At 30.5% G+C, this 27017-nt stretch overlaps 1 protein-coding gene across 28 annotated transcripts in view; it reads right to left on the bottom strand.

The window, feature by feature from the left end:
• The window catches only part of LOC145254883 (uncharacterized), a 751603-nt gene extending 727071 nt beyond the window's left edge, over positions 1–24532 (bottom strand). For 7 of the 28 annotated variants that reach the window (XM_080113770.1, XM_080113774.1, XM_080113772.1 and 4 more), the window contains exon 1: positions 23315–24526. In XM_080113770.1, the coding sequence (XP_079969896.1) occupies positions 23315–23346 (32 nt within the window). In that variant the 5' untranslated portion in view covers positions 23347–24526. Of the gene's footprint in view, positions 1–23314 lie in introns of all 28 variants that reach the window. The other 21 variants (XM_080113782.1, XM_080113768.1, XM_080113776.1 and 18 more) reach the window with 9 other exon arrangements.
• Positions 24533–27017: the final 2485 nt, after the last annotated feature.

Below are 27017 nucleotides of genomic sequence, written 5' to 3'. Positions count from 1 at the left end.
CTTCCTTTAGGTTTCCCGTGATGGACCTCTAACTAGAGCACGCAATCAATCGATTTGATTGAAAAAGTGAGGGATTTTACCAATTTTGATGACAATAAAAATATGGGAAAGTGACACAATTGTTGATCATCAATCAATCCTGCGCAACGCCGGTCCTTATGCTAGTACACAGATATAAATATATGTGTGGGGAGGATTCAAATATAAAGAATCTACTTCACTATATAACATCTAAAATTGCGAACCGGCGTTCACCAAAAAATACTCTATAATATGAGTCGCATGGATTTCTTGGCATTTTAAAATGTATTTTATAATTTGTTAATAAATGCGTGTTACTAAACAATGCAATCACATTTGGTTGATAATCAATAATAAATCATAGTAATCAAACTATTAAAATATTTTCCAAATGAAAAAATCATACAAATTATATAAAATTTGATTAGATCATTTGTTAAAAAGTATTTTCTAAATTGAAAAAACTAATAACACAACAAATTTGATTTCATTATTTATATAAAATATTAGAAAAAAATTATTTGTCAAAATGAAACCCAATAAAATATAATGGATAATATTTTTACGCAATTTAGAGTTTTTATATGCGACAGTTATGATGAAATGGTTTCTATTTTTAATATATATATATATATATATATATATATATATATATATATATATATATATATATATATATATATATATATATATATATATATAGCATATATATCTCATGCATGGATATCTGTACGCTCGCGCATATATATATATATATATATATATATATATATATATATGTAGGTAGATAGATAGATAGATAGATAGATAGATAGATAGATAAATGTTTAGTACTCTCCCACTGAAAGAACTTAGACACCAGGATCGGAAAGTGGGATTGAGAAGTTAGCGCCGCCGTTGAGAGGAATTCTGACCAACAAAAAGTGCCTGGGAAGCCCCCTCGGTATTTACCGGCGAGGGCACCACAGGAGATTAGCCATAAACTAACGCCTCCTTCTCCTCGAAGAGAGAAAGCCTGGGATGGTGGACCTCCTAGAACTGTATAGGACTAAACACCCACCCCAAAATCAACAGGGACTTAATCATTACAGGAATGGTCTAATCTCTGTTGATTTTGGGGACCCAAAATAAAAATTTATGGCCGGATTATCTCCATATATTATATTTTCATTGTAGAAATTCATTTCTGGCCCAAAATGCTGTAGTTTTGCAACAACATGGCACGTACAATTTTTTATGCCTAGACTATTAGCCACTATCTTATGTTACTTTAGAACGACATTTTAGACATAGTCGTTACAATAAAATCTTACATTTCATCCAAGGAGCAACAGCATCGCAATCGCAGCATCTTTATAGGAAGTAGTTCCTATCTCCCCCCTAAATATTAAGTCCTTCTACCGCCCTCTGTCAAGACAGTAAGGAAATATACACATTCTACAGATATGTGCTTGCACCCTTCTTAACTTAAACTTTTAGATAACATAATCTTTCCATTTCTCAATTTAAAAATAATACAGCCTTCTCAAATTCCGCTTATTCTCATTGGCTAAGAGCTGACAAATGATTATTCCTAAATCTACTTATTAATACATAAACGAACGCTTCAGAACTTTTTAAATATGGCGGTACTTCTTCAAGGGGAAATTGTTATAAAATAAATAAACAAAATACAAATATAATAACAACTCATAAACAGAAAATTAAATACTGCTAACCTTAAACTTTCCTATGCACAAATTAACAACACACTACTATCCTCCTCCCAAAAAACAAAGCCTGAAAAAATATGTACTATTATTTATTTTTTAATTTCGGAGCGGCTTAGCGAAACTTACACGATGGTATTTTTTGGTTTTCTTTTACTTTGTTTTATAACGGGGCGTTTTATACTTTTTTATGCATTTACTTTTAATGTGGTCGATTTAAATTACATATTTTTCTGCGATTAGCTAGATTTCAATTATGTTACTTATCTTGTCCGCATAAGTTTTCAACTATGAGAGAGAAAGAGCGAGTGAGAGAGAGATAGATTTGAGAAGAATATATATACAAATAGCTAGAGAGAGAGAGAGAGAGAGAGAGAGAGAGAGAGAGAGAGAGAGAGCGGAAATAAAAACTGGGTAATTGTGCATAAGATCAGACCCTAATTTTTAAACATGCCGGAAGGTCTGTCAATTGAGGTATGAAAGTACAAAATGGATACAATACTTCCGCTATTCTTCAAAACTGCTTACTCTATATCTGTGCAAAATATTAAGATACTTTTGTTAAGATATTTTTTCAAACATAGTTACGTTTTTTAATGTATTTTATTTAAATATAATTTATTTATACCTGCGCAATCTATTACGATTGTTGCTGATTTAAAAATAAATGTTTCGGCAATATCATCTGGTGGATACGTACTTATTATGTTGTTTTAATTTAATGTTTTTAACACATGTGAAATATACTCATTTTAAAACTTATAAACTTTTTTTATAGTTTACTATATTGATGTTTATTTTTTCACCACCCCCTTTATAATAAAATATATAAAAATACGTAAACTTTTTATTAATTCATTTTTAATCGCATATCTTTTCAAACAACTATGTTTATTTAAGTTATTTTTTTATATATTTTGTCAAACTGTTTAGGTATTTTTTTTTAAATATTTATTTAGAGAAAAATGAAAAGAAAACAATGAATTTGTCACATTTTTTACAGTTTTAGCAGTTTTAAAAAGGTGAATGTGCAACAGTAAATATTAAAACAGTTATAAAATGTGAATATTTTGCATATGTTTAAAAACATTAAATTCAAACAACATTATAACTACGAATACAGTAGATGATATTGCCGAAACATTTAGTTTTAAATCGGCGACGATCGTTCTAGATTGCGCATGTTTAAATAATATATTTTAAATAAAGTATATTTAAATAAAGTACATTTAAAAAACGTAACTATATTTGGAAAAAAAACCATAAATATGTTTGAAAATATATTAACAAAATATATCTTAATATTTTTCCCAAATATGTTAGCAGTTTTGAACAATTGTATCCATTTTGTGCGTTCATACCCCAATTGATAGACTTGCCGACGTGTTTGAAAGTTGGGAGTTTTATGCACACTTTACCGATTGTTTACACTGATAGCCTACGCTACAGTTTTAACGTAAATTTCATTACATAGGGAAACAGTTATTTGTTATATACTTGTGTTTTCACCAATTTTGAATTCTGCGGGGCATTTTATTTAATTTTCTTTTCCGGACTGATTCCCCAGATTGTGCACATGTAAACTTTTGAGGAAGATAAATTTGTACATTAGTCCACTTCCTCAATTTTCTTTAGAATGACGGTTCCGTAAGGTTTTCGACTATACTGATTAAGGAAATCTCATTCAAATTTTACGGAAACAAGTACTTATATTAAGACTCTTATTATCCACTGTAATTCACTGGCTGCCAGATTTGTACGCACGCGTGATAAACAAATCTACTTCTCTCCTATCGACACTGCCACCCATTTTTGTAGCAATTGTGGGTGGGTATGTGACAGCAATCATCACGGTTAGATTTCGGGGAATTATTCTCCCTCGAAAAAATGGGTTGTCTACTCCGAACGCCGTACGTTACATGGGAGTGTTGGAGGGGTGCGGGTGTACTCCGAACGCTGTTATTAAGATGGGGAAGTTAGTGGTGTCTATTCCGAAAGCTGTTTTTAACATGGGGAGTTTGGGATATCTATTCTAAACGCCGTTCTTAACATGACAATAGTCAAAAAAGTCAAGTGAAAAAAAGTCGTAATTGTTTTAATAAAACTTGATTTTAATTAAATACTACCGCTGAAACAGTTGAAAAGAAGAGGAAGGACAAACGGAAACAGCTAGGACTGCTACCACTGATTTCGGTCACTCTAAACAGTTCATATACAGTGGGAATCTAAAACTTCTAAAACTTCTTTTTACTTTCCATTATTATACGACTATTTTTCGTAATTTTATTAATTCTACTGATTTACGCATTCCGTTAATTGTTTGTTTTAAATTGAAACAGCACATGCATGTTATCGCCCCAAACTAGCGCTAATTGCCGGTGAAAGTCCGATTATTTCTTTTCGGCCACGACCGCCAGTGTCCACAATTCTGGGACGACATTGGCCACCAACAACAACAACCGTATTTACTATTTTTGCGAGTGGGTGGGAGCAGGCTTCCACCGAACAACGCCGGTTAATGGGTCCTGCTAGTAATATATATATATATATATATATATATATATATATATATATATATATATATATATATATATATTATTATTATTATTATTATTATTATTATTATTATTATTATTATTATTACAACCGATACGATATATAGGGAATACTATTTCATTTAATGGCACGATTATATTCTGGATATTATCGACACTAAATTATATAAGCTACCTGTGGAAGGTATAAAAAAGAAACCTAGAAATGTTTGTGTAGTTATGTAGGAAAATAAAGGTTTTGATGATATGAATTTACGAAAAATATTAAATAAGCCAAATAAAAATCCAATTACTACCTAATGAGCTAAAGACAAACGATCAAAAACCAATAGTTACATTTAAACTAGGGCCAACAATACGTAATAATGTTTTCAATTATTAAAAAAAAACGTAATATATATATATATATATATATATATATATATATATATATATATAAATGATAATATTATAAATATTCCAGAATGTGAATGTAATTCCTCTCCTTTCTGTAAGAATGAGATAAAACATGTAATTACAGGAGATTTAAAGATAGTAAATAATTCTAAATTAAGGAACTCCTTAGTAAAGATCCGAATTATAGAGAGCCTAAATACCTTAATTACAAAATGCGTTAAAGAAGTAACTAAAGGACTAGAAGGTTTTATTATGTCTATGATAAAGAAATAAAAATTAGCACAGTCTACGTTTGATGCATGGAAAAATAATATACTTGAATGCTTAAATGAAAAGGTTAAACGTATAAAAAAATTTTAACAACCTAGAAAAACTAATCCTCTTCTAAATAATTCAGAAATACTAGAGGAACTTAAAATACTTCAAGATAAGTTTGTAATAGTTTCTATTGATAAAGCGGCAAACAATATAGCTTTTATATGTAAGCAATATAATATACAACGTTTATTGATAGAAGTAGGAATTACGGGTAACGTTTCAGATACCTATAAAGTAAGTAATATTAATTTAGATAGCATTATTATGAATAATATTATTATTAGTGAAAAAGTAGGATTAAAGTTAGACGAAAAAATATCATGTATGTATTGGATACCTAACATGCACAAAAAATCCAGTTAGCGCTAACTTTATTGTAGGTTCAAAGACGTGCATGACTAAACCTTTAAGTAAAGCTATATCTAAAATATTTAAATTACTAATAAATCAAATAAATAATTTCCACCAGAAAAGAAAATTCTTTGCGTAGTAAATAATTCACAACCAGTGAAAGAAAAATTAGATAAAATAAATTCCAGAAGAAAAGCAAAATCTATAGCTACTTATGATTTTAGTATGCTATATACTAAAATTCCGCACGAAAAACTTATAAAAGAATTAAATGATACTGTGGATTTAGCTTTTGAAGGTGGCAAAGGTAAATAGACTTTTCAAACTCTAAAGCTTTCTGGTTTAAAAATAAAAATAGCAAACTAGTTTTCTAAAGGTATATTAAAAATACATATAAGTCATCTTATTAAAGAATGTTATTTTCAAATAGGAAATACAGTATTGCTCCAAATGATAAGTATCCCAATGGGATTGGATCCTGCGCCATTTTGAACAAATCTGTATTTACGTAGACTCGAGTATATATATATATATATATATATATATATATATATATATATATATATATATATATATATGTCATCACAAATAAAAAATGATATATCTAAAACATATAATTTCATGAGTGTAGGAGATTTATAGATGACCTTATATGTATAACCGATAACGATGAATTCGAAAAAGATAAACATCTTATATATCCAAAGGAGTTAGAATTGAATACAATTCAATTCTAACTCCTTTGGATATATAAGATGTTTATCTTTTTCGAATTCACCGTTATCGGTTATACATATAAGGTCATCTATAAATCTCCTACACTCATAGAGGACAACAGGCTACATTTCTGGATTTAGATATAAAAATTGAGGATGGGATCTTTCTTTATAAAATATTTTTTAAAGGAAACTCTTCCCCTTTCAAATAGTGCGTATTCCGCATAAAGATAGTACATGCCTTATTTTTATGTTTTATGGAACCATTATGTCAGAGTTTTTGAGAATAGCTCGTGTTACTTTAAAATTAATAGATTTTATACCACCAGTTTCTAGCCTTGTAATAAGGATGATAAAACAAAGTGGGGATAAAACTAAAATATTTAAACAGTTAAATAACGCATTTGTGCGTTATCCTGATGCTTTTGAATCGTTTAAAATTAACCAGAATATATTAGTAAAAGAAATCCAAAACTTTATTAGTAATGCATAAAATGTATATATATAAAAAAATTATATATGCATAAATATTTTTAACATTTGTATATATTTAATTTGCAATAAATAATAATGTAAATATACAAAATACTAATCATAGTGGGGGTGATAAGTAGTCAAATGGATTAATCCTAATCTTATAAATACAAGACTAGTAAATTAAAAAATGTATCCATTTTTAATTTGGAAACAGATGAATCTCACAGGGAAGAAATTCATTTTTATAACATGAATAGGTTAGATAAAATAATTAAGAATAGGAAACTAGATCTAATATTTGTAACATGTTTTTCTAAGATTAAGGGAGGTGGTGTTTGATCAACACTGCTGGGAGCAATGATGTAACATACTGTTTTGTTTTTAAATCCCCGAAACAGTTTTTCATGGTAAACAACTGATTATCTCTTAAAAAAATAAATTATTACTGGTACTATAGTGAATTCGAGAGAGCAAGTTTATGCAGTGATTGCAGGTCATCGAATGACTTACTAACTAAATGGTTTTCTAACGAATGATATTTTTTGTATAGTTTTAAAGGTTAAAAACTTCCAAGACTATATATATATATATATATATATATATATATATATATATGTATGTATATATATATATATATATATATATATATATATATTTACAGCAGCTTTTACTCCAGATATGCAACAGTAATAAAAGCTTTTGTTTGACAATAAAAGTAAAGTTTATTGATAAATATTCTGAATACATCCTTAAATGAGAATTATAGCTTTTATGAAATAGATTTCCACGGAATATCGCCCCAACCCACCCGAATGAGTCGACCCACTCAAAAATATTCATACCTGACATCCATTCACCGTCGTAAAATGACGAGATAGATATTGACGCACAGCAATTTTAAGATTAAAGCTGCAAAAAAGTGACATGTACGAACACAAAAGTACTTATGCAATTAAAAGTATCCTACCAGTAGCAGAAATGTATAGCTCTTCATAAACAAAGCACTGTTGCTTTAGAATGTTTTTTAGTAAATATTTTTAGTAAGTATTTTTTAGTAAATATTGTTAGAAAATATTTTTCAGATTCCAGTGAGACGATCGTGCTAACTAATCAAAAAAATAAATGTAAATAAATGTCTCAGCTAGATGTACTTGTTTGTCTGGACGCACTGAAGATCTACATATAAAACCTTATCCATGGAAAGCTTACATATGTAAACTTACTCATGTATACATTATGAAAAAAAACGACCTCGATTATGTGGGTAAAACTTCAGCCATAAAACTTCATGCCATAAAAAAGCGAATAGCCATAAAATATTTGTTGATTACTAATACTTCATGCAATATTTCTCTAAGCAAAAAAGTTCAGTGTTACGCTCCCAACTGTTGTATGGATTATATATATATATATATATATATATATATATATATATATATATATATATATATATATATATATATATATATATATACTAGCAAAAGTACCCATCGTTGACTGGATTAAAAACACAGCCTACAGAAAATGGACTCTGATTTATGAAAGTATGATAGGTTATGAAAAAGAAGGGTTGTAAACAGATAGCTTCGAATTTGGGGGTATCAAAACCAAAGCAAAATAGGATGAAAGTAAAAATAAAATAGATAACTCCCATAATTTATTATACCATATCTGTTCACACTGAAACACTTATCACAATATTTTGTGGATCTATATTAAAAAAACTTGTTAAACTTTGTGACATATTTCCATTCTATGGAGCTCAGGCGCGAACGAACACCCCAAAATTTTATTATACCATATTTCTTCAAACTGAAACATAATTATCAAAGTATACTTACGCAGATAGATATGAAAAGTTTTTATTAAAGTTTGTGCCTATTTCCATTCTAAGGAGGTCAGGCGCGAACGAAGACCGCACAATTTTATTATACCATCCCTATTTAAGTTAAAACATACTTATCAAAGCATTATTATGTACATCTATATCAAAAACACTTGTAAACGTTTTTTTTTTTTAATTTTTAAATTTTTTATTTCCATACTTTGTGGACCAGGCGCTTACGCAGACCCCACAATTTTAATGAATCATTATTATGCCAGATCAAACATACACATTCCTGTGTCTCGATACATTTCTATCATTATATGTCATCAGTTTTCTATAATAGTCAACCATATAGGAGCCTATTCGTGACCAGACACACACACACAGACGATCAGCTTTATATATATATATATATATATATTAAGTAATGTGATTTATAATTTAAAAGTTTTAAAATTTTTAAAATTTAAAAATCAAAATTTAATTAAATTAAAAATCAGTTTCATAAGAAGGAACAACAACAAAGTCAATTATCTGTACGATCGTTTCGGAAATCCGTGCTTTTTATTTGTGGTATACATGAAGTCACGTAGAATAATTATACATAGTTTTTTTGGTAAGCACGGTCTCCTCATCAGCAAATTTAGGAGGATTTTTATTGAATTGAAAAGACACCAAAAATAAACCTAGCATTAAAAGTAAGGCAGATGAATCTGAAAAATTGAAGTAAAAGGTTTGGATATAAAATTTATAAGAAAATTAATAAGGAAATTGGTATAGGTTAGAGATAGAAATGAGTAGAAAAAAAATATATATTTTTGAATTTACATAATAAATTTGATTTAAAAATATATATATAATTACCTTTTGGTTTTCCTTTTTTTTTTTTTTTTTTTTTTTTTTGAAATCAGGAACTGTATTTAAAGTAGTCATTTAGATGTTTGCTATAGCTTTTTATTTTATTGAATGATGAATTTTAAAAGGGCGACGCTCGTGCAGTAAATTGTTTCCGTTAGCGTATTTGATTTAGAGACGCTACAGTTAATATCTATAGAGAGAGAGTTTTTTTTTTTTTTTTTTTTTTTTTTTTTTTTTTTTTGCAAGTTTTTAAGGGGAGATAATTGTCATGGCTTTATTTATTATTTGATTTACGAGTCTAAGGGCGGTAATTGGTTTAACTTAATTTATTAAAAAAAAAAAAAAAAAAAAAAAAAAAAAAATCTATTTTTACTAATGAGTAATTTTTAATGATTTAAGGTGGTTTATATTTATTAAATTTAAACCAACGTTTATGATTACACGATAGAAGCTCGTGTCTTGAATTTACTAGTTTGGTTGTGCTTTTTATATCTTCATATTTTAAAATTTTTACGGTTTCTTTTGTACATAATGTACAAAATTTATCTCCTGGTTTATATGATTTGCAAGTCTCAATTATTTGCCATTTTAAGTTGAAAGAAATATTGCTATTTTTTAGTTGCCAAATATAGTTGGATAGAGTAGTTTGGTTTGATAGAGAGTTATTTTTAAAAGAATGTTTGTGCGTTGAAATTCTATGTTTTATTGGGCCAGATGTGGAACCAATATATATTACCTCTTGATTATTATGATTATTTTCCATTAGGTCTATTGTTGGATTATAATGTGGTGGGTTGGTTAATAATTGATCGGTAGATTGATTTAAGTTGGTGTTATTATTTAATTCGGTAGTTGAGTTATGGCTGTTGATAGGTTCTTGTATATTTGGAGTTTTTGATACTGTGCAGCTATAGATAACATTTTTAATTTTACATGAGCCTTGTAGGGGACATTTATTTTTTCTTCTACAGTTACAGTCCGATGTATTTTGTATAGTTGCATTTTGTAGTTTATTAATTTTATTATTATTAGAGCTAATTATTTTCTGATGAAGGTTAGGCATAGTAGAGTAAGAGACTTTAATTGTGTTCTTATTGAAAATCTTATTATATCTATGGGGGGCTTTAAAGTTCTTATCTAATATTTTAAAAAATTCTCTAGCTATGTTTGTTTCTAGGTTTTTGGAATACGGGGGGTTGAACCATAGGATCTCCTTGTGTCTATTCTTACGTTTGCGGGTTTTAGTTTGTTGTTTATTTATATTATTATCTAATATTTGTAGTTTGGTTTTATCTTTTTTTGTCTCCTGGTTATTTTTCTTAACTCGTATACGGGAAGACATTGCCATATTATATGTTATTACGCTTTTAATAGGTTTATTTTTAATGCAGTTTATGTTTCTATCATTTTCATTTATGAATTTAATTTGTGAATTATATCCAGAGTTTTTAAGGGCTTCATTATAGTATTTTTCATTTTTGGTAAATATTGATTTAGTAGAAGACAGTCTAGAAATTCTTAGAGCGATATTGGGAACTATTGATTTTAATATTGATTTAGGGTGGTTTGATTGATTGTGGACATATAGAAGTGATTGGTTAGGTTTATGGTATGGTTCAAAGGTAGAATTTTCAAGATTTAAGGTTATGTCTAAGAAATTAACAATTTTTTTATTAGGGTCGATTTTTATACTAAGTCCATAATTTTTAAATAATTTATGTAGAGCTTTAATTGCATTTTCATAATTTTTATTAGTAGAATTCGTTATGAAAAGTGCATCATCTCTATATAGCCCTCCTTCAAGTTTGAATTGTTTATGGAGTATACAATGTATTTCATTTAAAAGGAAAAGGCCAACTAGATCAGTGACCTGAGTCGAGTCCGTCGATCCCATTAAAATGTTGAAGTGGTTAGGGGTATTTTTCCTGGTCCAATATTTATTATCAAATGTTATTAAAGACTGTCTAGCTATAAGTATTAGTTTAGTTTCGTCTTTAGTTATATTAGTTAATTTTCGTGCCATTAATAGAGATTTATTAAGTAGGATAGGTGATATAGATTGGTAATATGATTCAATGTCAAAAGAAAGAAATTTAATATCATTTTTATTTTGAATATTAGAAAACCAGTCGATTACTTGGTTTGAAGATTGCCATAGTGGGTATTTTATTATGGATTTAATTTTGGGGATAATTCTATCTAATATGTTTTTACTAACCAGTCCTATATCTGATTTCGAGGGGCAAATGAGTCTAATAGTAGGGTTGATATTGAAGCTGTGTTTGTGGTCTTTTAAAGTAAATCTCGGGGTACCTGGTACTGTTATTTCTGTGTATTTATCTATTTTAAGTTTAGTTAAAATGTTTTTTGCATCATTATTTATTTTATTTAGTGCTGATTTATTAGTAGTTTTATAATTTTTATTAAGTTCTTTATATATTAGATTTTTATATTGTATATAGTCCATTGTGTAGAAATTTCCAGTTTTATCTGCCGGTACTATGAGTTTATTTTGGTGGCTTGTAGAAATAGATTTTGAAAATTTATTTATTTTTTTAAGTGTTGGAGTGATATATTTTTTATTTTTCTTAAACTTAATATTTTTAATCAGGTTGATTAAGTCATTTTCAAAATTTTCAGTGTCTATGTTTCTCTTAGGGTTTTTGTATGTTTTTAGTCTGTAGTATTTCGCTGCTTTTCTTTCTTCATTGTCTTGTCTGAGGATGGTTTCTTTTATTTCTCCAGGTTGGTGGTGTATTGGTTCTGTGGTTTCACTTTGGTAATTATCAAAATGGTAGGCTTTCCATCTCAAGTTCCTTATAAATGTATTTATACTTGTAATTAAGCTGGTTATAAAGGTTATGTACCAGTAGCATATGACATAACCTGACATATATATATATATACAGGGTGACCCCCCCCAAAAAAAGCTAAATGGAGGCCATCTAGAACATATGCTGGCCAAAGACTCTAGTGTTTTGATGTGATGTTTTGAATATAATAAACTAGTTATGACCAAAGTTTCATTTCATTCGGACAAAACACTAAGAATAAATTAGAATTGGGACCCGTTTTTTGGGGGGGTCACCCTGTATATATATATACATATATATATATATATGTGTGAAAGTGTGTGTGTTTGTGTGCTTGTGTATGTGTGTGTGTATAAATAAAACGATTTATTTAAAAACTAGTTTTTACATAAATATTTGTATTTCGCTTTCGCATTCGAGATCGAGCACTTCTTTCTTTTCTTTCTTTTCATCGCATTCTGACACCCTATATATTGATTCGTAGTCATTATATATATATATATATATATATATATATATATATATGATGATTGCATTATCTTGTCAGACGAGTGCCATTCCCTAAGACATTTAAAATCCATGAGCCCAAATGTCTGAGTGAGTATCTATACAAATATGATGTTACAGAGTCTTAGCTTTGTACGACAGCTAAGTCTCTCTCTCGGTTCAAAATGTTAAAATCCAGCAACAAGCAAGAGCAAGATAGCCAGCAACAAATTAAACTGCAGACCAGCTTAATGCGGGTACTGGTCTTCCGCTTTATGTTTTTTTTTAAATCAGAGATTTGCTTCTCCTAGAAAGGTTGCCTTCACCACGGCTTACAGGAGCCCTCTCTACCCCAATACACATATACACACACACAAATATACACGGTGCTAGTTGGCCGTTGACCCAGAAAAAGAGTTCATTCGCCCTTTGGAAGGTCTTCTTTTTAATCCTTCAGGGAAACTAGCCGCCCTCCTCACCAAACAAGTCTGGTGGGAGAACCAGTTTAGTCGCCGATCACCCGACCATGAGGCAGGTAGTACTGGGTTACATGTACCAGTAGCATATGACATAACCTGACATATATATATATATATGATGATTGCAACGTCTTGTCAGACGAGTGCCACTCCCTCACACATTTAAAATCCATGAGCCCAAATGCCTGAGGGAGTATCTATACAAAGATCATGTTACAGAGTCTTAGCTTTGTACGACAGCTAAGTCTTTCTCCCGGTTCAAAATGTTGAGATCCAGCAACAAGCAAGAGCAAGATAGCCAGCAACAAATTAAACTGCAGACCAGCTTAATGCGGGTACTGGACCCCCGCTTTATGGTTTTTTAAATCAGAGATTTGCTTCTCCTAGAAAGGTTGCCTTCACCACGGCTTACGGGAGCCCTCTCCACCGCAATACACATATACACACACACACACACAAATATACACGGTGCTAGTTGGCAGTTGACCCAGAAAAAGAGTTCATTCGCCCTTTGGAAGGTCTTGTTTTTAATCCTCCAGGGAGACTAGCCGCCCTCCTCACCAAACATCTGGTGGGGGAAACAGTTTAGTCGCCGGTGACCCGACCATGAGGCAGGTAGTACTGGGTTACATGGTACCAGTAGCATATGACATGACCTGACACACACACATATATATATATATATATACATGCATACATACATATATATATATATAAATTATGAGATATATGTAGATTATATATATATAGAGAGAGAGAGAGAAAGAGAGAGAGCGATATCAATGCCTCTATATAGATACACACACAAACACACACAAACACACACAAACACACACACACACACATACACACACACACACACACACACATATATATATATATATATATATATATATATATATATATATATATATATATATATATATATGCATAATCACGTTGACCTTAGGCAACGTTGATCCTGGTCAGTACTAAATGGATGAAAATTTGGGACTTCCAGATACTTTTCTAGGTGTATGTGCTCTCCCCTTATCTCAACATTGTTTCCAGTCGTTCGCGCAACCATTGCCTCACAATTACACGTGCAACTGCTCCATGGGGTATCCTTTCTTTTCGAGACTGAACGAAGCCATTGATTTCGATGCATGTACATACATCTGAACAGATATACAAACATATAAATATGTATGCATCTATATATATATATGCATATAAATACGTATGTATATACGCATATATATATGCATTTATATACATATGTACACTTATATATATATATATATATATATATATATATAATAGTTATTCTTTTATTCTTTTTTAGCTTTGTTTTTTTCCTATTGATTAAATAATCAAATAATGTTTATTTAACTTTGAATTATCATCGATTATTTATTATATTACACACACACACCCATATATATATATATACATATATATATATATATATATATATATATATATATATATACTAGCATTTCAGCTCGGCGTTGCCCGGGTGTTTGGATGTGTATGTTGAGCAAAAAAAAGTGGTAGTAGGAAGGCAGGCTCGAACCCGTACCGCAAAGGAGGAAAAGAACGGGCTAAAACCTAACGTTTATTTTATTTTTTTTTTTACAAGGTGGTCACCGCTTATCAAGGCCCGGAAGCCACTCAGGGGTAAGGGTTATTGTAAGTACAGTACGTTAGTGCGGATATTTAAAGTGTCTATTTAAGGGGGCGGTTCATCAGGAATTTGTTTACGTTGGACTTGAAGACATCCAAGTTGTAGTCAGGAGGGATGCAAGCAGACGGAACAGAGTTCGACAGGCGTGCAGTTCTAAGAAAGAAGCTTTGTACATGGAATTTACGTTTTGATTTAGGCATAGATAAAGAGTGGGGAAAGTTTTTGACAGTGGATTCAGCTGTTATTCAGCGTTTATGCTCTTACGACCACCGCCAAACCGGAAGCGGCATTTTAAAAAATTAAGGCTAGACAATCGAAAGGAGAAAAAAACTTTCAAAAAATATCGGCGAAAAAAGTGACCCCACCCCTGTAGAAAAGTGCCTAGTTGAAGGCATTAATGTTTTTAGCCAATCTTTTGATATTTGTCGTATGAAAGGTCGAACTTTAAAACGATACTGATCTTGGTAAAATCCGTCGCCTCTATTGAAAGTTTAAGACAGACATGCAAACATACATACATACATACATTTATATATTGGTAACTAAAAATTTTCGACCCAAACTGATGAAAAAGCTTGCCCTATCTCTGAATGCCGTTTATGTAAAATTTCAAATATTTAGACCAGAAATTGTCTAAGTAATTTGGAAGAGACCGCAGAGGTCAATTTTTTTAAAACTTTGCCGCCTATTATGACCCCTTAAAATTTATTGTTTTGGGCTCAAACAAAGTTATTAAGTTAGATCCATGTCCAAGAAACCTATATCTAAAATTTCAAGTGCGGAGACCTAAAATTGTCGGAGGAGGTTGGTAGAGGTCTCAAAGGTCAAATCGTTTAAGTTTGACCCCTTAATCGCCAAATTTCTGGCCATAAACCGATCACATCGATTTTCGCAAATCTCAGTACCCTGTATATCAAATTTCGAGTCTGTAGACTAAAAATTGACAGAGTTATTGCGTAGGGAAATGTACACAACACACAGACACACACAGGCACACACACACAGACACGTTCACTTATATATATATATATATATATATATATATATATATATATATATATATATATATATATATATATATATACCTTGTCTTGATAATAATTGTCCTCAATCTGAACCTTTTGAACACGATTTTTAAATTACATTTGTGGTTTTTCCAAATCTATTCCATTTTACTCTGTGTTCATTAATAAAAGTTAACTCTCAATCGAATCGTGAGTATTCAGTACATTTTAAGACACCTTGTATTTGCATATATATAACATTGCAGAACAAATTTCAGGTTAAAGAAAGTGCATGCCATATAAGACCTTTCCGGTCTAAAAAATACTCTTATACTAAATCCGACTTTTATTTCTATAGATTGGGTACCGTTTACATCTATAATATAAATATCACCTGTCTGTTTAAATATATGTATCTACGTATGATTTTATGTCTGTGTAAAACTTTCGACATAGGCGACGGATTTTCACGAGACTGGTATCGTTTGGAAGCTCGACCTTCGGACGATAAATATCGAAAAATTAGCTAAAAATATTATTCCGTCACCCTCAACTGAGTACTTTACTAGAAAGAGGGGTCGCTTTTCTCGCTGATATTTTAGAAAGTAATCCCATCTTTTTGATTGATAGCCTTAATTTAAACCTGGGCCATTTCCGGTTTGGCGATGGACGTAACGGAAAAGACGTCACTTTTTTCACGTTCTTTTCCTCCCTTGCAGTACGGGTTCGAGCCTACCTGCGTACTACCTTTTTTTTTTTTGCTCAACACACACCTCCAAACACCCCGGCAACGCCGGGCACCCAGGCTAGTATACTATAATCATGTTCGATTATTCATTTGTTATGAATGAAAAACACAGAATTGTTAGTTTGAACATTTGTCTTTTTAACCCTCTTTTGTTGAGTGGCATTTTCCTTTTTTTATATTCTAGCAGTAGTCTGCCCACACGCCAAGGTTTCATTTTCCCTTAAAATGCTTCTTCATCACTGAAATATTCTCTTCATCTCTTGCCATGTTTATCACTCACATCATTAAGATTCACAACAAAATTTTCGAAAGTGACAATTTTGCAAAAAAAATACGTAATTCGATACAATTCAATTTACCATTCGATTTTGTGTATATGATGTTGCCTTGTACTATTTTGAGTTTCAAGTGTGTAATCATATCTCTCTCTCTCTCTCTCTCTCTCTCTATCTATCTATCTATCTATATATATATATATATATATATATATATATATATATACAGTAGAACCCCGGGATACGGTGGATCTAGGATATGGTTTTTCAGGTTACAATGTATTGAATAGGATGTTTTCCGGGCCATGGTTACGGTATTTGCCTCGCTTTACGTAGTTATTTGTAATGTTATTTGATTTTATACATGTGTACTATATAATGTACTATATTTTATTACTCATTTTTAATACCGTATCCCGGGGTCCTACTGTATGTATATATGCATATATATATATGTGTGGGGGGGTGTCAGAGAGAGAAAGAGATACCAGTGGTGACTGTTCCGTTTCATAGTTTCTTTTCAAATCTTCTTTGAACACGTCAAGGCACACGTCAAGGCAACCGATATTTAATGAAACCGAATCTGAGATTGATAGCATTTTTAGGAAATGTTTGTAGGAAACTGTACCTTTTCTGCACATATTTATATAGCTTAAAGATTATGATCGATCTTGAGAATAAATATTGAAATCCGTAAGATTTTTAGATAATTTTTTTGTAAGATTATTTTATACAGAAAATTGATAACATAATTATTTCCTGATATATAGCAAATAATAAGATTAATTTGCTTTGACGGTTAAATCCTGAAACTTATATACAATATATTTATAACAGTATATGTTAATTTACTTCATGCATATATGAGCACAATCAGTTTGTACTTTATGGGTTACTTGACAAAAGTTACATATTAAAATCTATTCCGTTTGTTAAATTAGGCAACTATTGTTCTGTATTGATAGAAACAAATGTTTAAGTGAGATGCATTTTTTCGATTTAGATATTAAGTTCTTATCAATATTGATGGTTTGGTCAAATTCAGACGTTGTTAGTGGGGAAGGTACTCATAATCTTTAAAGTCATCCCACTTCACTTAGATCCACAAATAATAAAAATGATATATAATTCCCTTTTTTATTTTTTTAAATAGAGATCGATCCAAACAAAGCATGAAACTACCTGATGTAAGAAACTAAGACGAATATAAGACAATGAATATTCGTTGTAAGTCTATAGTTAGGAGATTTTTCGCATCTCCCTTGAGCCGACATCGCATGAATGGAGAACGGCTGAATAAAAAACGGAATGAGCAAAAAGAAATCCGGAGTTTTTTTACACCTAGACTAGTTTCACTACAAAGTCTTGAGCAGCTAATTTATCTTACTATTTAATACATAGTTGGAGAGAAAAATATAGATGAATACATTTCTCAGTGGTTATTAGTAAAAAGTGATGTACTAATCGTAACACAACTTCGATTCAACGCAACGACTAGTTAAACACAGATACATGTGTATATATATATATATATATATATATATATGTGTGTTTGTGTGTGTGTGCGTGTGTGCAACTATATATGTGCATATAAAGCTGCATATATACACATACATATATGTACGTATATGAGGAATATATATGTATATATATATATGTGTGTGTGTGAGGGGTGCACATATATATGCATGTATGTACATATATACATATTTTATTTTACTTCAGTCGAAGTTCTCAGAAATTTAGGAGCCCACTATCTGGACCTCACACTTGAACTCCATTTGAGATACATAGATATTCTTTATCACAAACAATGAGTTAGTAAAGAAATTGAGAACATAATTTTCCTTTCCTCAATTAATCCTTTTAATATATTGTAGTATATCTTTCATTTTGGTCTTACTGGATTCCAAGACAAGAATCTTTCTAGTCTGGTTGAGTATCCAGCTTCGTGCTGTTACTTGAGGTATCATCACTTGGAGAAGGTGAACCGTTCTTTGTTAAAGCTACTGTGAGTTAGCGATAGTGAGGAGATCTTATTTGGGCAGCGAATACGAAATGTGATTTTGAATATTTGGTCAGGATTTACTTTTACGGTAAAGTATCTAAGTATCCTCGTGCCAGATTGTTCTGACAAACCTCTGTACGGAGAGATCTTAGACACTCAAGGATAGTGTCTAGAGGCATTCAAGTTCTGTGTGTGTGAATGTATGTACTAGAAAGATTATTTTAGAATTAAATCCTCGATTAGGATTGTTTTGCACTAATTCTATGCTTCCTTATGACGATTAAGATAAAGTTATAATGACACTAAAACTTAGGTCTAGTATCTTTATTCTAGGTTAAATCAATATCCATTATATGATTTTTATAAATGTCTAAAAATGAATGATTAAGATTAAGAAGTTAAAAAATATTCATATTCATGGAATCTTATTTACTGTTGTCTAATAACTATGAATGCAAATCTGATATATTTGCATTTTCAAATGAAAGATTGTATCTATAACTTGTCCCCTAAAAACCCTTTAAAATACTACAATCTGATGAATATATATATTTACTGATGTCTAATATTCATGTAAAAAATTTATAAGAATCACGTCTTTCCGAATTTTTACTATATCCTCTTCCACCTTTTGTCACCTTTGCATTACACTAAATTAAACTAGAAATCATCTACATTACGACCCCTTATGCATAGCAATTGTGCCCCGAAATCTATAATGACCGGTTTATTAATTTAGGAGAGAATGCTGCGTATATAAACATATATACGTGCCTTACTTTATATAAATATCGAGGTAATATAATATATGCATATATGAATCCGATAGATAGATACAAAGAGATAGAGCAATAAAAAGAGATAGAATAACAAATAGGGAGATAGGTATATGGAGAGATAGATAGAAATACTTCATTCTTTCTTGTTCATGAAGACGTTACATTCACAATATAGTTTTCGCTTTCATAATTTGCAAAAAGCTTAAAGAAACACGTCCGCTGATTTTAGTCAAGAATATTGTGTTCCATTTTCTAGTACACGTAAAATGCATAGTTTATGTATTCTACTCATATGGGTTTAACACAACTGAAGAGGATTGAATGTTTAATAACATTATAAAGTTGATACATTGTTTTGCATGTTCCAGGAGTAACACTTCTTTTCTCATTGGAGACGCATTCAAGTTTTGTGGGTCATCCTTTGAAACGAGTCGATAAGGATTTGGAGTCAACACCCTTTGATCCAGAAATTGCAAGAAGGATTCGACACTCGAAACAGAAATTGAAGTATGAAAAGTAACTGCGTGTGCCTGTCATTTCTAAAGCATCACTTTTAAGTAACAATACCTATCGAAATATACATTACACACATACATACACACACACAACCACACACACACACACACACACACACACACACACACACACATATATATATATATATATATATATATATATATATATATATATATATAACGGATATTTCGGCAAGCGGAGGAAAATTTTGAAATCACAAAAAGTATATATAAACGACTAAGTATCTTTGCTTTATAAAAAAACGTCATAAAAAATACAAGTAAACTAATAAATAAAGTAAAAATAGACAACAGTTTTTTATTATATATAAAATGAAGCTTAATCTCCTTAAGGAATTGATCTGTTCTTACAGAGCCGGTTTTGCAAACACACACACAAACACACAAGCGCACGCGCGTGAAGAGACATGAACATCTTTTCAGATAGAGAGGCATAACAAGAATGTATGCAATTCATCTAATATATATATATATATATATATATATATATATGCATTTATATATATATGTAAATACATATGTATTTTTATCTTTACTATTTTATAAACGGATCTTCGTCTGTCTGTGTGTTTCTGCGTATATCTGAGTTGGTTTCCCATGGATTCGAAACCGGTTGGGTCATTTTTTATGAAATTTTAAATGGATGTACTTGCAGTGTATGTGTGCGTGCGTGCGTGTGTGTGTATGTGTGTGTGCGTGTGTGTGTGTATGTGTGTGTGTGTGGAGAGAGAGAGAGATGAGAAAAGAATGAGACTGTCAGCCAGAGAGAATAGAGCTTTATAATTGTAATAATAATAAAATATTTTGATAAGAAAGATGTGTTATATTGTTGATATATATATATATATATATATATATATATATATATAATGAACTGTGTCTGTGTGTCTGTGTGTATGTGTGAGAGCTCATTCCCTTATAGACTCCACAATGGCTAAGCCGAGTTTTATGAAATTTCCCAAAACTAGTTTTCTCTGATAAGCTTTGTATTGGAATGTCTTCGATAAGCATTGCTAAACGGTAACCGAAAAAAAAAAACGATAAAAGAAGGAGTAGACAATTTAGACCAAAAGAAACACCTTACACAGTATAATATTACAAGTGCATTTTAGCATTATTAATCCCTCTCAAGCAGAAAGATCAATCATATAAAATTAACAGTATGGTGTTTTATATGACAGGACGCGTTCAAAATGAATGGTTCTGTTTAGAGCACAGTTTAATCATGATACTTGACTTTTTCAATTTATACTTTAATTCAAGTCGTTATATATAAAATTAATTTCATAAAATCAACAGTAGGTTCTCTATAGCGAAATGTAAAGTAGAATATATGGGTCACTGCGGGTAGACAAGTGAAGCTTACTCCCGGTTCACCGCGGGTGGAGGTGCCGGGCAAGACAAGGCGATTAATCAATTTTGAGTTTTCAACGATTTCCACAACAATAAATATATCCTCATTCAATCCCGACAACGTAGAATATATATATATATATATATATATATATATATATATATATATATATATATATATATATATATATATATATATATATATATATACAGTTAAGTATGTTAATAATTTTTAATTTGTAAGATTCACACCTAAACTGATTTAGCGATCATTGTAGATTTTGGAACATAATTCGCAGGAGAAAAGCATCAAGTTTAAGCACTTCGTGATCATCCGGATATATCGATATTTGTGAAATTTGATTAATTTTTATGAGGCACCAATTAATAAATAAATCCTGAAATTCATTTCCTTTGAAATACAATTTTTAGGAGACGGAGGGCATAGTAATTCAAAATTCGAGAAGAACACATTTACATTGAATTTGATCCTCAATTATTAGAAACAAATACAGAGAAATTATCTGAATCTAAATTATCTCTTATGATCGATTTAGCTTATGCGTTCAATTTGAGTCATTTTAGAGAGTTTAATTCATTTAATATAATGTGATCCAAATCAAAATAAGCATACAATGCATTCGTATCCTTTTATCTGCATTTTATTTTCTGTAAAGGAACATAAATTTGCGAATGACTATTTTGTTGAGAGGTTTCATTATATCCGTCCTGAGACAGGTATTCTTGATGTATATATATATATATATATATATATATATATATATATATATATATATGTGTGTGTGTGTGTGTGTGTGTGTATGCGTGTGTGTGTAAAGAAAGACAGAGGGAGAGAGTATATATATTAATAAATAAATAAATAAATATATATATATATATATATATATATATATATATATATAAAGACTGCAATCTAATAGAATAGGAGGAAATAAACGTAAACAATATATTATTTATTTTATTTGTGTTCAATTTGAAAGTAAACAAGCAAAGTTAAATTACAACCGCATTAAAACGCGTTTAATTTCGATTCAAATGAGCAGTGGCGTGACAGCCAATTTCACGCGTAATAATCTTCATTCAAAAAGTCGGATAAACAAGCATACTGTATATATATATATATATATATATATATATATATATATATAGATAGATAGATAGATATATGTGTGTGTGTGTGTATATATATATGTATATATATATGTATATATATGTATTTATATGTATATATATTTATATATATGTATATATATGTATATATATGTATGTATATATATGTATATATATGTACGTATATATATGTATATATATGCATATGTATATATGTAGATATATGTATATATATGTATATATGTATATATATATACATATATATATATAATTTATACTTTAGTATAGTTAAATTTTTTGTAAGAAAAAATATAATTTTTCAAAACAAAAATTTATTATTTGGCCAAAGAATACAATTCGAAGCGATTTCCTTAATCCATGGATTATCGATGTAGGTTCATCTCCTCGGGTGAAAGTCATTACAAAATATTAAATCTAGTTTTAAATAATTTTGCTGTTCTGCACATACACAGAAAATATCTTTACATAGATATAGAAAATAATAATTAAAACAAGATATATATATATATATATATATATATATATAATCTATTTATTATGCAAACATTATTGGTTAAATATGTGCATACATAATAATTACGCAGGTTTCATCTAGAAAACCAATATATACAGCCATCATATATATATATATATATATATATATATACATGTGCGCATGTGTATATGTGTATTTAACTCATTTTGCTCTGTAATATAAGAACATACATAATATATACACATTTTGGTAATATGTGTGTGTGCGTAGATATATATACAAATAAATAAATAAATATAAGTAAAACTTACGTTGTTGCCATCTTTGCCTTTGCCTGTGTCATGAAGACAACGTCATGTACAGTTTATCCAAAAAAATAGTGTAAATATATATATGTATATATATATATTTATATATATTTATATATATGTATGATGGTCCTTCTCTGGTATCCAGGTGATGACTAGCAATGAATATAAATTCTAAACAGTTAAAATCTACTTATATACATATATATATGAAAATATATATGAAGTCACGTATTTATTTGAATTTGAATGCATGCAGTGGATTGTGATATGTTTTTGTTAAAGTTTAGTTTTTTTCTTGAAGTTTTTTACTGATATATATATATATATAAGCAGTTTGTTTTTATAGTTTTTAGTTTATCTTTACGTTAAAATAGATCGCATAACGTTCAGAGACCAACAAGTATGTGTTGTTGTTTTGTTGTTACTTTTTTGTGTGTAATTTTGTTCTTACTTTGTTTCTGTGTTACTTTTTTCTTATTGTATAATATCTGCTGTTCAAAGGAATGATATACGCACCTGCATAATTACGGGTTATGTACGTTCCGCGCTTTTTGTTTGTTTGTTTTTGTTTTTTGTTTTTTGAGGGTTTTTTTGTTATTTTTACCTTATTTTCTTTTTTCAAAAAAGTGCTACGAGGTGTTGATGGATAATCTACCTCCCAAACGAGACATACTCATGTGCGTGTGTTCCCAAATTAATATTGAATAAGCAGCAGTCACTCTAAAGTACATTGGTAGTACGACTAAATGCAATGATTGCAATCATCGGCGGATATTTGAGTAGTGTTACTAGCTGCCAATGCAGTAGCAATAGTTGCATGCATATATCATGGCGACTACCACTACAACTAAAGTCATCGATGGTCGCGGCACAGTACCTCGTCGATGTTAAAGCCCGTGATAATACCGCAGTAGGGCCGGATTCAGCTGAACCCGGACGATCTAAACCTCACGCGGTAGAGTCGCTTTCCTATCGAACTATAAGTATCGGTTATGGTTGCGTGTGTGTGTGCTTGTAACTGCTGTTATATCCTGTTGAGGGGGCCTAGCTTAAACGTGCATCCAATCATATACGAACACCTGAGTTATTTGTCTACTCTTGCGTATAACTGGATAGAGTTTTAGCAGTTGCGCTAACTATGGACGTACAGGCGACACTTTTTTTTGTGGGACAGATTCTGCTAATACAGACTAGCAAATATATCCGTCCTACGTATGTAAATATTTCATATTCTGATATTCTGATTATGAATGAGAAAGATAGGTATAAAGACATAGAGGAAAAGAGAGAGATAGAATAAGAAAGAGGGGGGGGGGGAAATATATGGAAAAAAAAGATAGCAATACTTTAATCGTTCTTATTTATGGAGACGTTACATTTGCAATATATTTTTCGGTTTCATGATTTGCTTAAAGAAACATATTCGCCTATTTTACTGAAAATATTCTGTTCATATTTTCTAGTAGACGTAAAATGGATAAGTAATGTTTGTATTTTACGTGTATATGATAAGGATTGACTTTTTAATAACAGCATAAAGTTGATACATTGTTTATTTATCTATTAATTTTCTTCGTGTTGCATTTCTAATAACAAGTGTGACTTCCATGTATATGAAAATCCAACAATGAAAATTAAAATCAATACAAGCAAACGATTTGTTTAAATAATTACATTTTAACATCCTATGTACTATGAAAAGCACTATTTATTTCATTATATATCATTATTTTATAGGTTAGACATGTATATATGTGTGTGTGTGTGTGTGTGTGTGTGTGTGTGTGTGTGTGTGTGTGTGTGTGTGTGTGTGTGTGTGTGTGTGTGTGTGTGTGTGTGTGTGTGTGATCTAATTATTATAAACATTGAAACACAGATCCTAGCCGTATAGCTGGGTAATGTGGGGTATATCTAGTTTACCTTTTTTATACAAAAGCACAAGGAGGGATATAAGACTTTTCGCAAAAATTCAGATACTTTCGCTTTTTGTGAAAATGTAGCCATATGTAGTAGAAATCAACTAATAAATATGCCAACAATTACAAAATATTTGATTTATTTTAAAGGGTTTTTGGGGAAAATAACATGGATACAATCTTCCATTTGCGAACTCAAATATTTCAGATTTGTATTAGATGTCATTAGACATAAATTAAGCAAGACCCCCAGAATTTTACTGTCTTTTCAAAATTTCTAAGGCGTAAACCTTACATTTTAATCATTTTCTAAAATTAAAAAAAATTCATAATGGATTTTCAGAAGTTGAAATAAAGGCTTTACACAAAATTTTGACTAGATTTTAATTTTTGCGAGGTGACAAAAAATTGATGAAAAACTGTTCTCTTTTGGGGATAAATTTACCTGTCCTATACACCTTCCGCAGAAAATATGGGTATTATTATGATTCGTCAGTGTTCACACTTGCTATTTATCTAGATATATTTTTAAATGATCATAGAATTACGGCAGTAATTGTATTTTTCATATTAAATAAATATATCATTTCTGATGACTTAAAGATTTGCCTATCGTTATTTTTTAGTATAGAATAGAGCATTTAATTTCAGACGATGGGGTAAGTCGGAATTGTCTGACTTGATTTCTCTCCTCTTCAAATGGTTTCGTTCACGGCGACAAAATACATGTTTTGCACGCACGCACACACACACACACACACACACACACACACATATATATATATATATATATATATATATATATATATATATATATATATATATATTGTAGAACAATAAAAGTCTCTCCCTAAAGAAAACATTATCTTAAAACCTTTTGGAAAAATCTATTCAGGTAACTTGATAATGTAGCAGAGCTGAAATCTATTCAATGTAGCCGCCTTCAGCCTCAATCACCGTCTCGATAGGAGTCCGGAACTGGGAGCATGCCTTTTATACAAGAACTGGCAGGAGCTCGGCGAATACTCAGCAGATGGCAGCGATCAGGCTGGCTTTTGTGTTGTTAGAGGTTATGTTGGTGATGTTCTCGACGTATGAGCAAACGAAATATTCAAGTCCAGGTCGGGATAGGAGGGGGCTAGTAAAGGGATGGTACAAAGTTGTAGCACTGCTTCTGAAGCCAAACCCGGGTCTGTTTGGATTTATAGGCCAGTGCCGAGTCCTGTTGCTAATCCCAGGGTCTGCCAACGGTCACATGATTGCACCAGAGGATCATCACACTCTTAAACACATCCAGGCACACTTTGGTGTTGTCTTTCAAGGCAACTTCGAAGATGTGAGGTGACATGATGTGGCCTTCACTTGAAACCACACTAAAGACCAGAACTGTCGTCGGAATCTTTTTTTCATTGCCGTGGGCACGTCCCTATTATTCGTAGCAATCTAGCGATGCATTTTGAAGATGCTGGCAATGGTCCTGTTATCATAACTTGGATTGGTAGAGAGCATTAGTTGTAAAGTAACGCATTTCCGATCTCGCTCGTTAAACATTGTGTTACTATTAAACACGGTAGAAGACTCCTAGCGCTCTTGAGATTTGTAAACAACTGAGCAATAATAGATGGTCTGCAGCAAAAGAAGAAAAACCGGTTTTAATCAAACAGAAATGAACCATGTCTTTTCTAGGGCGACAATTTTATCGTTCTACCCTGTATATATATATATATATATAATATATATATATATATATATATATATATATATATATATATATATATATATATTAC

This window comes from Euprymna scolopes, chromosome 30 (assembly GCF_053919585.1).
Source record: "Euprymna scolopes isolate OS-2025 chromosome 30, ASM5391958v1, whole genome shotgun sequence".
Taxonomy (NCBI): domain Eukaryota; kingdom Metazoa; phylum Mollusca; class Cephalopoda; order Sepiida; family Sepiolidae; genus Euprymna; species Euprymna scolopes.
This window is presented reverse-complemented; position numbering and strand designations above follow the sequence as displayed.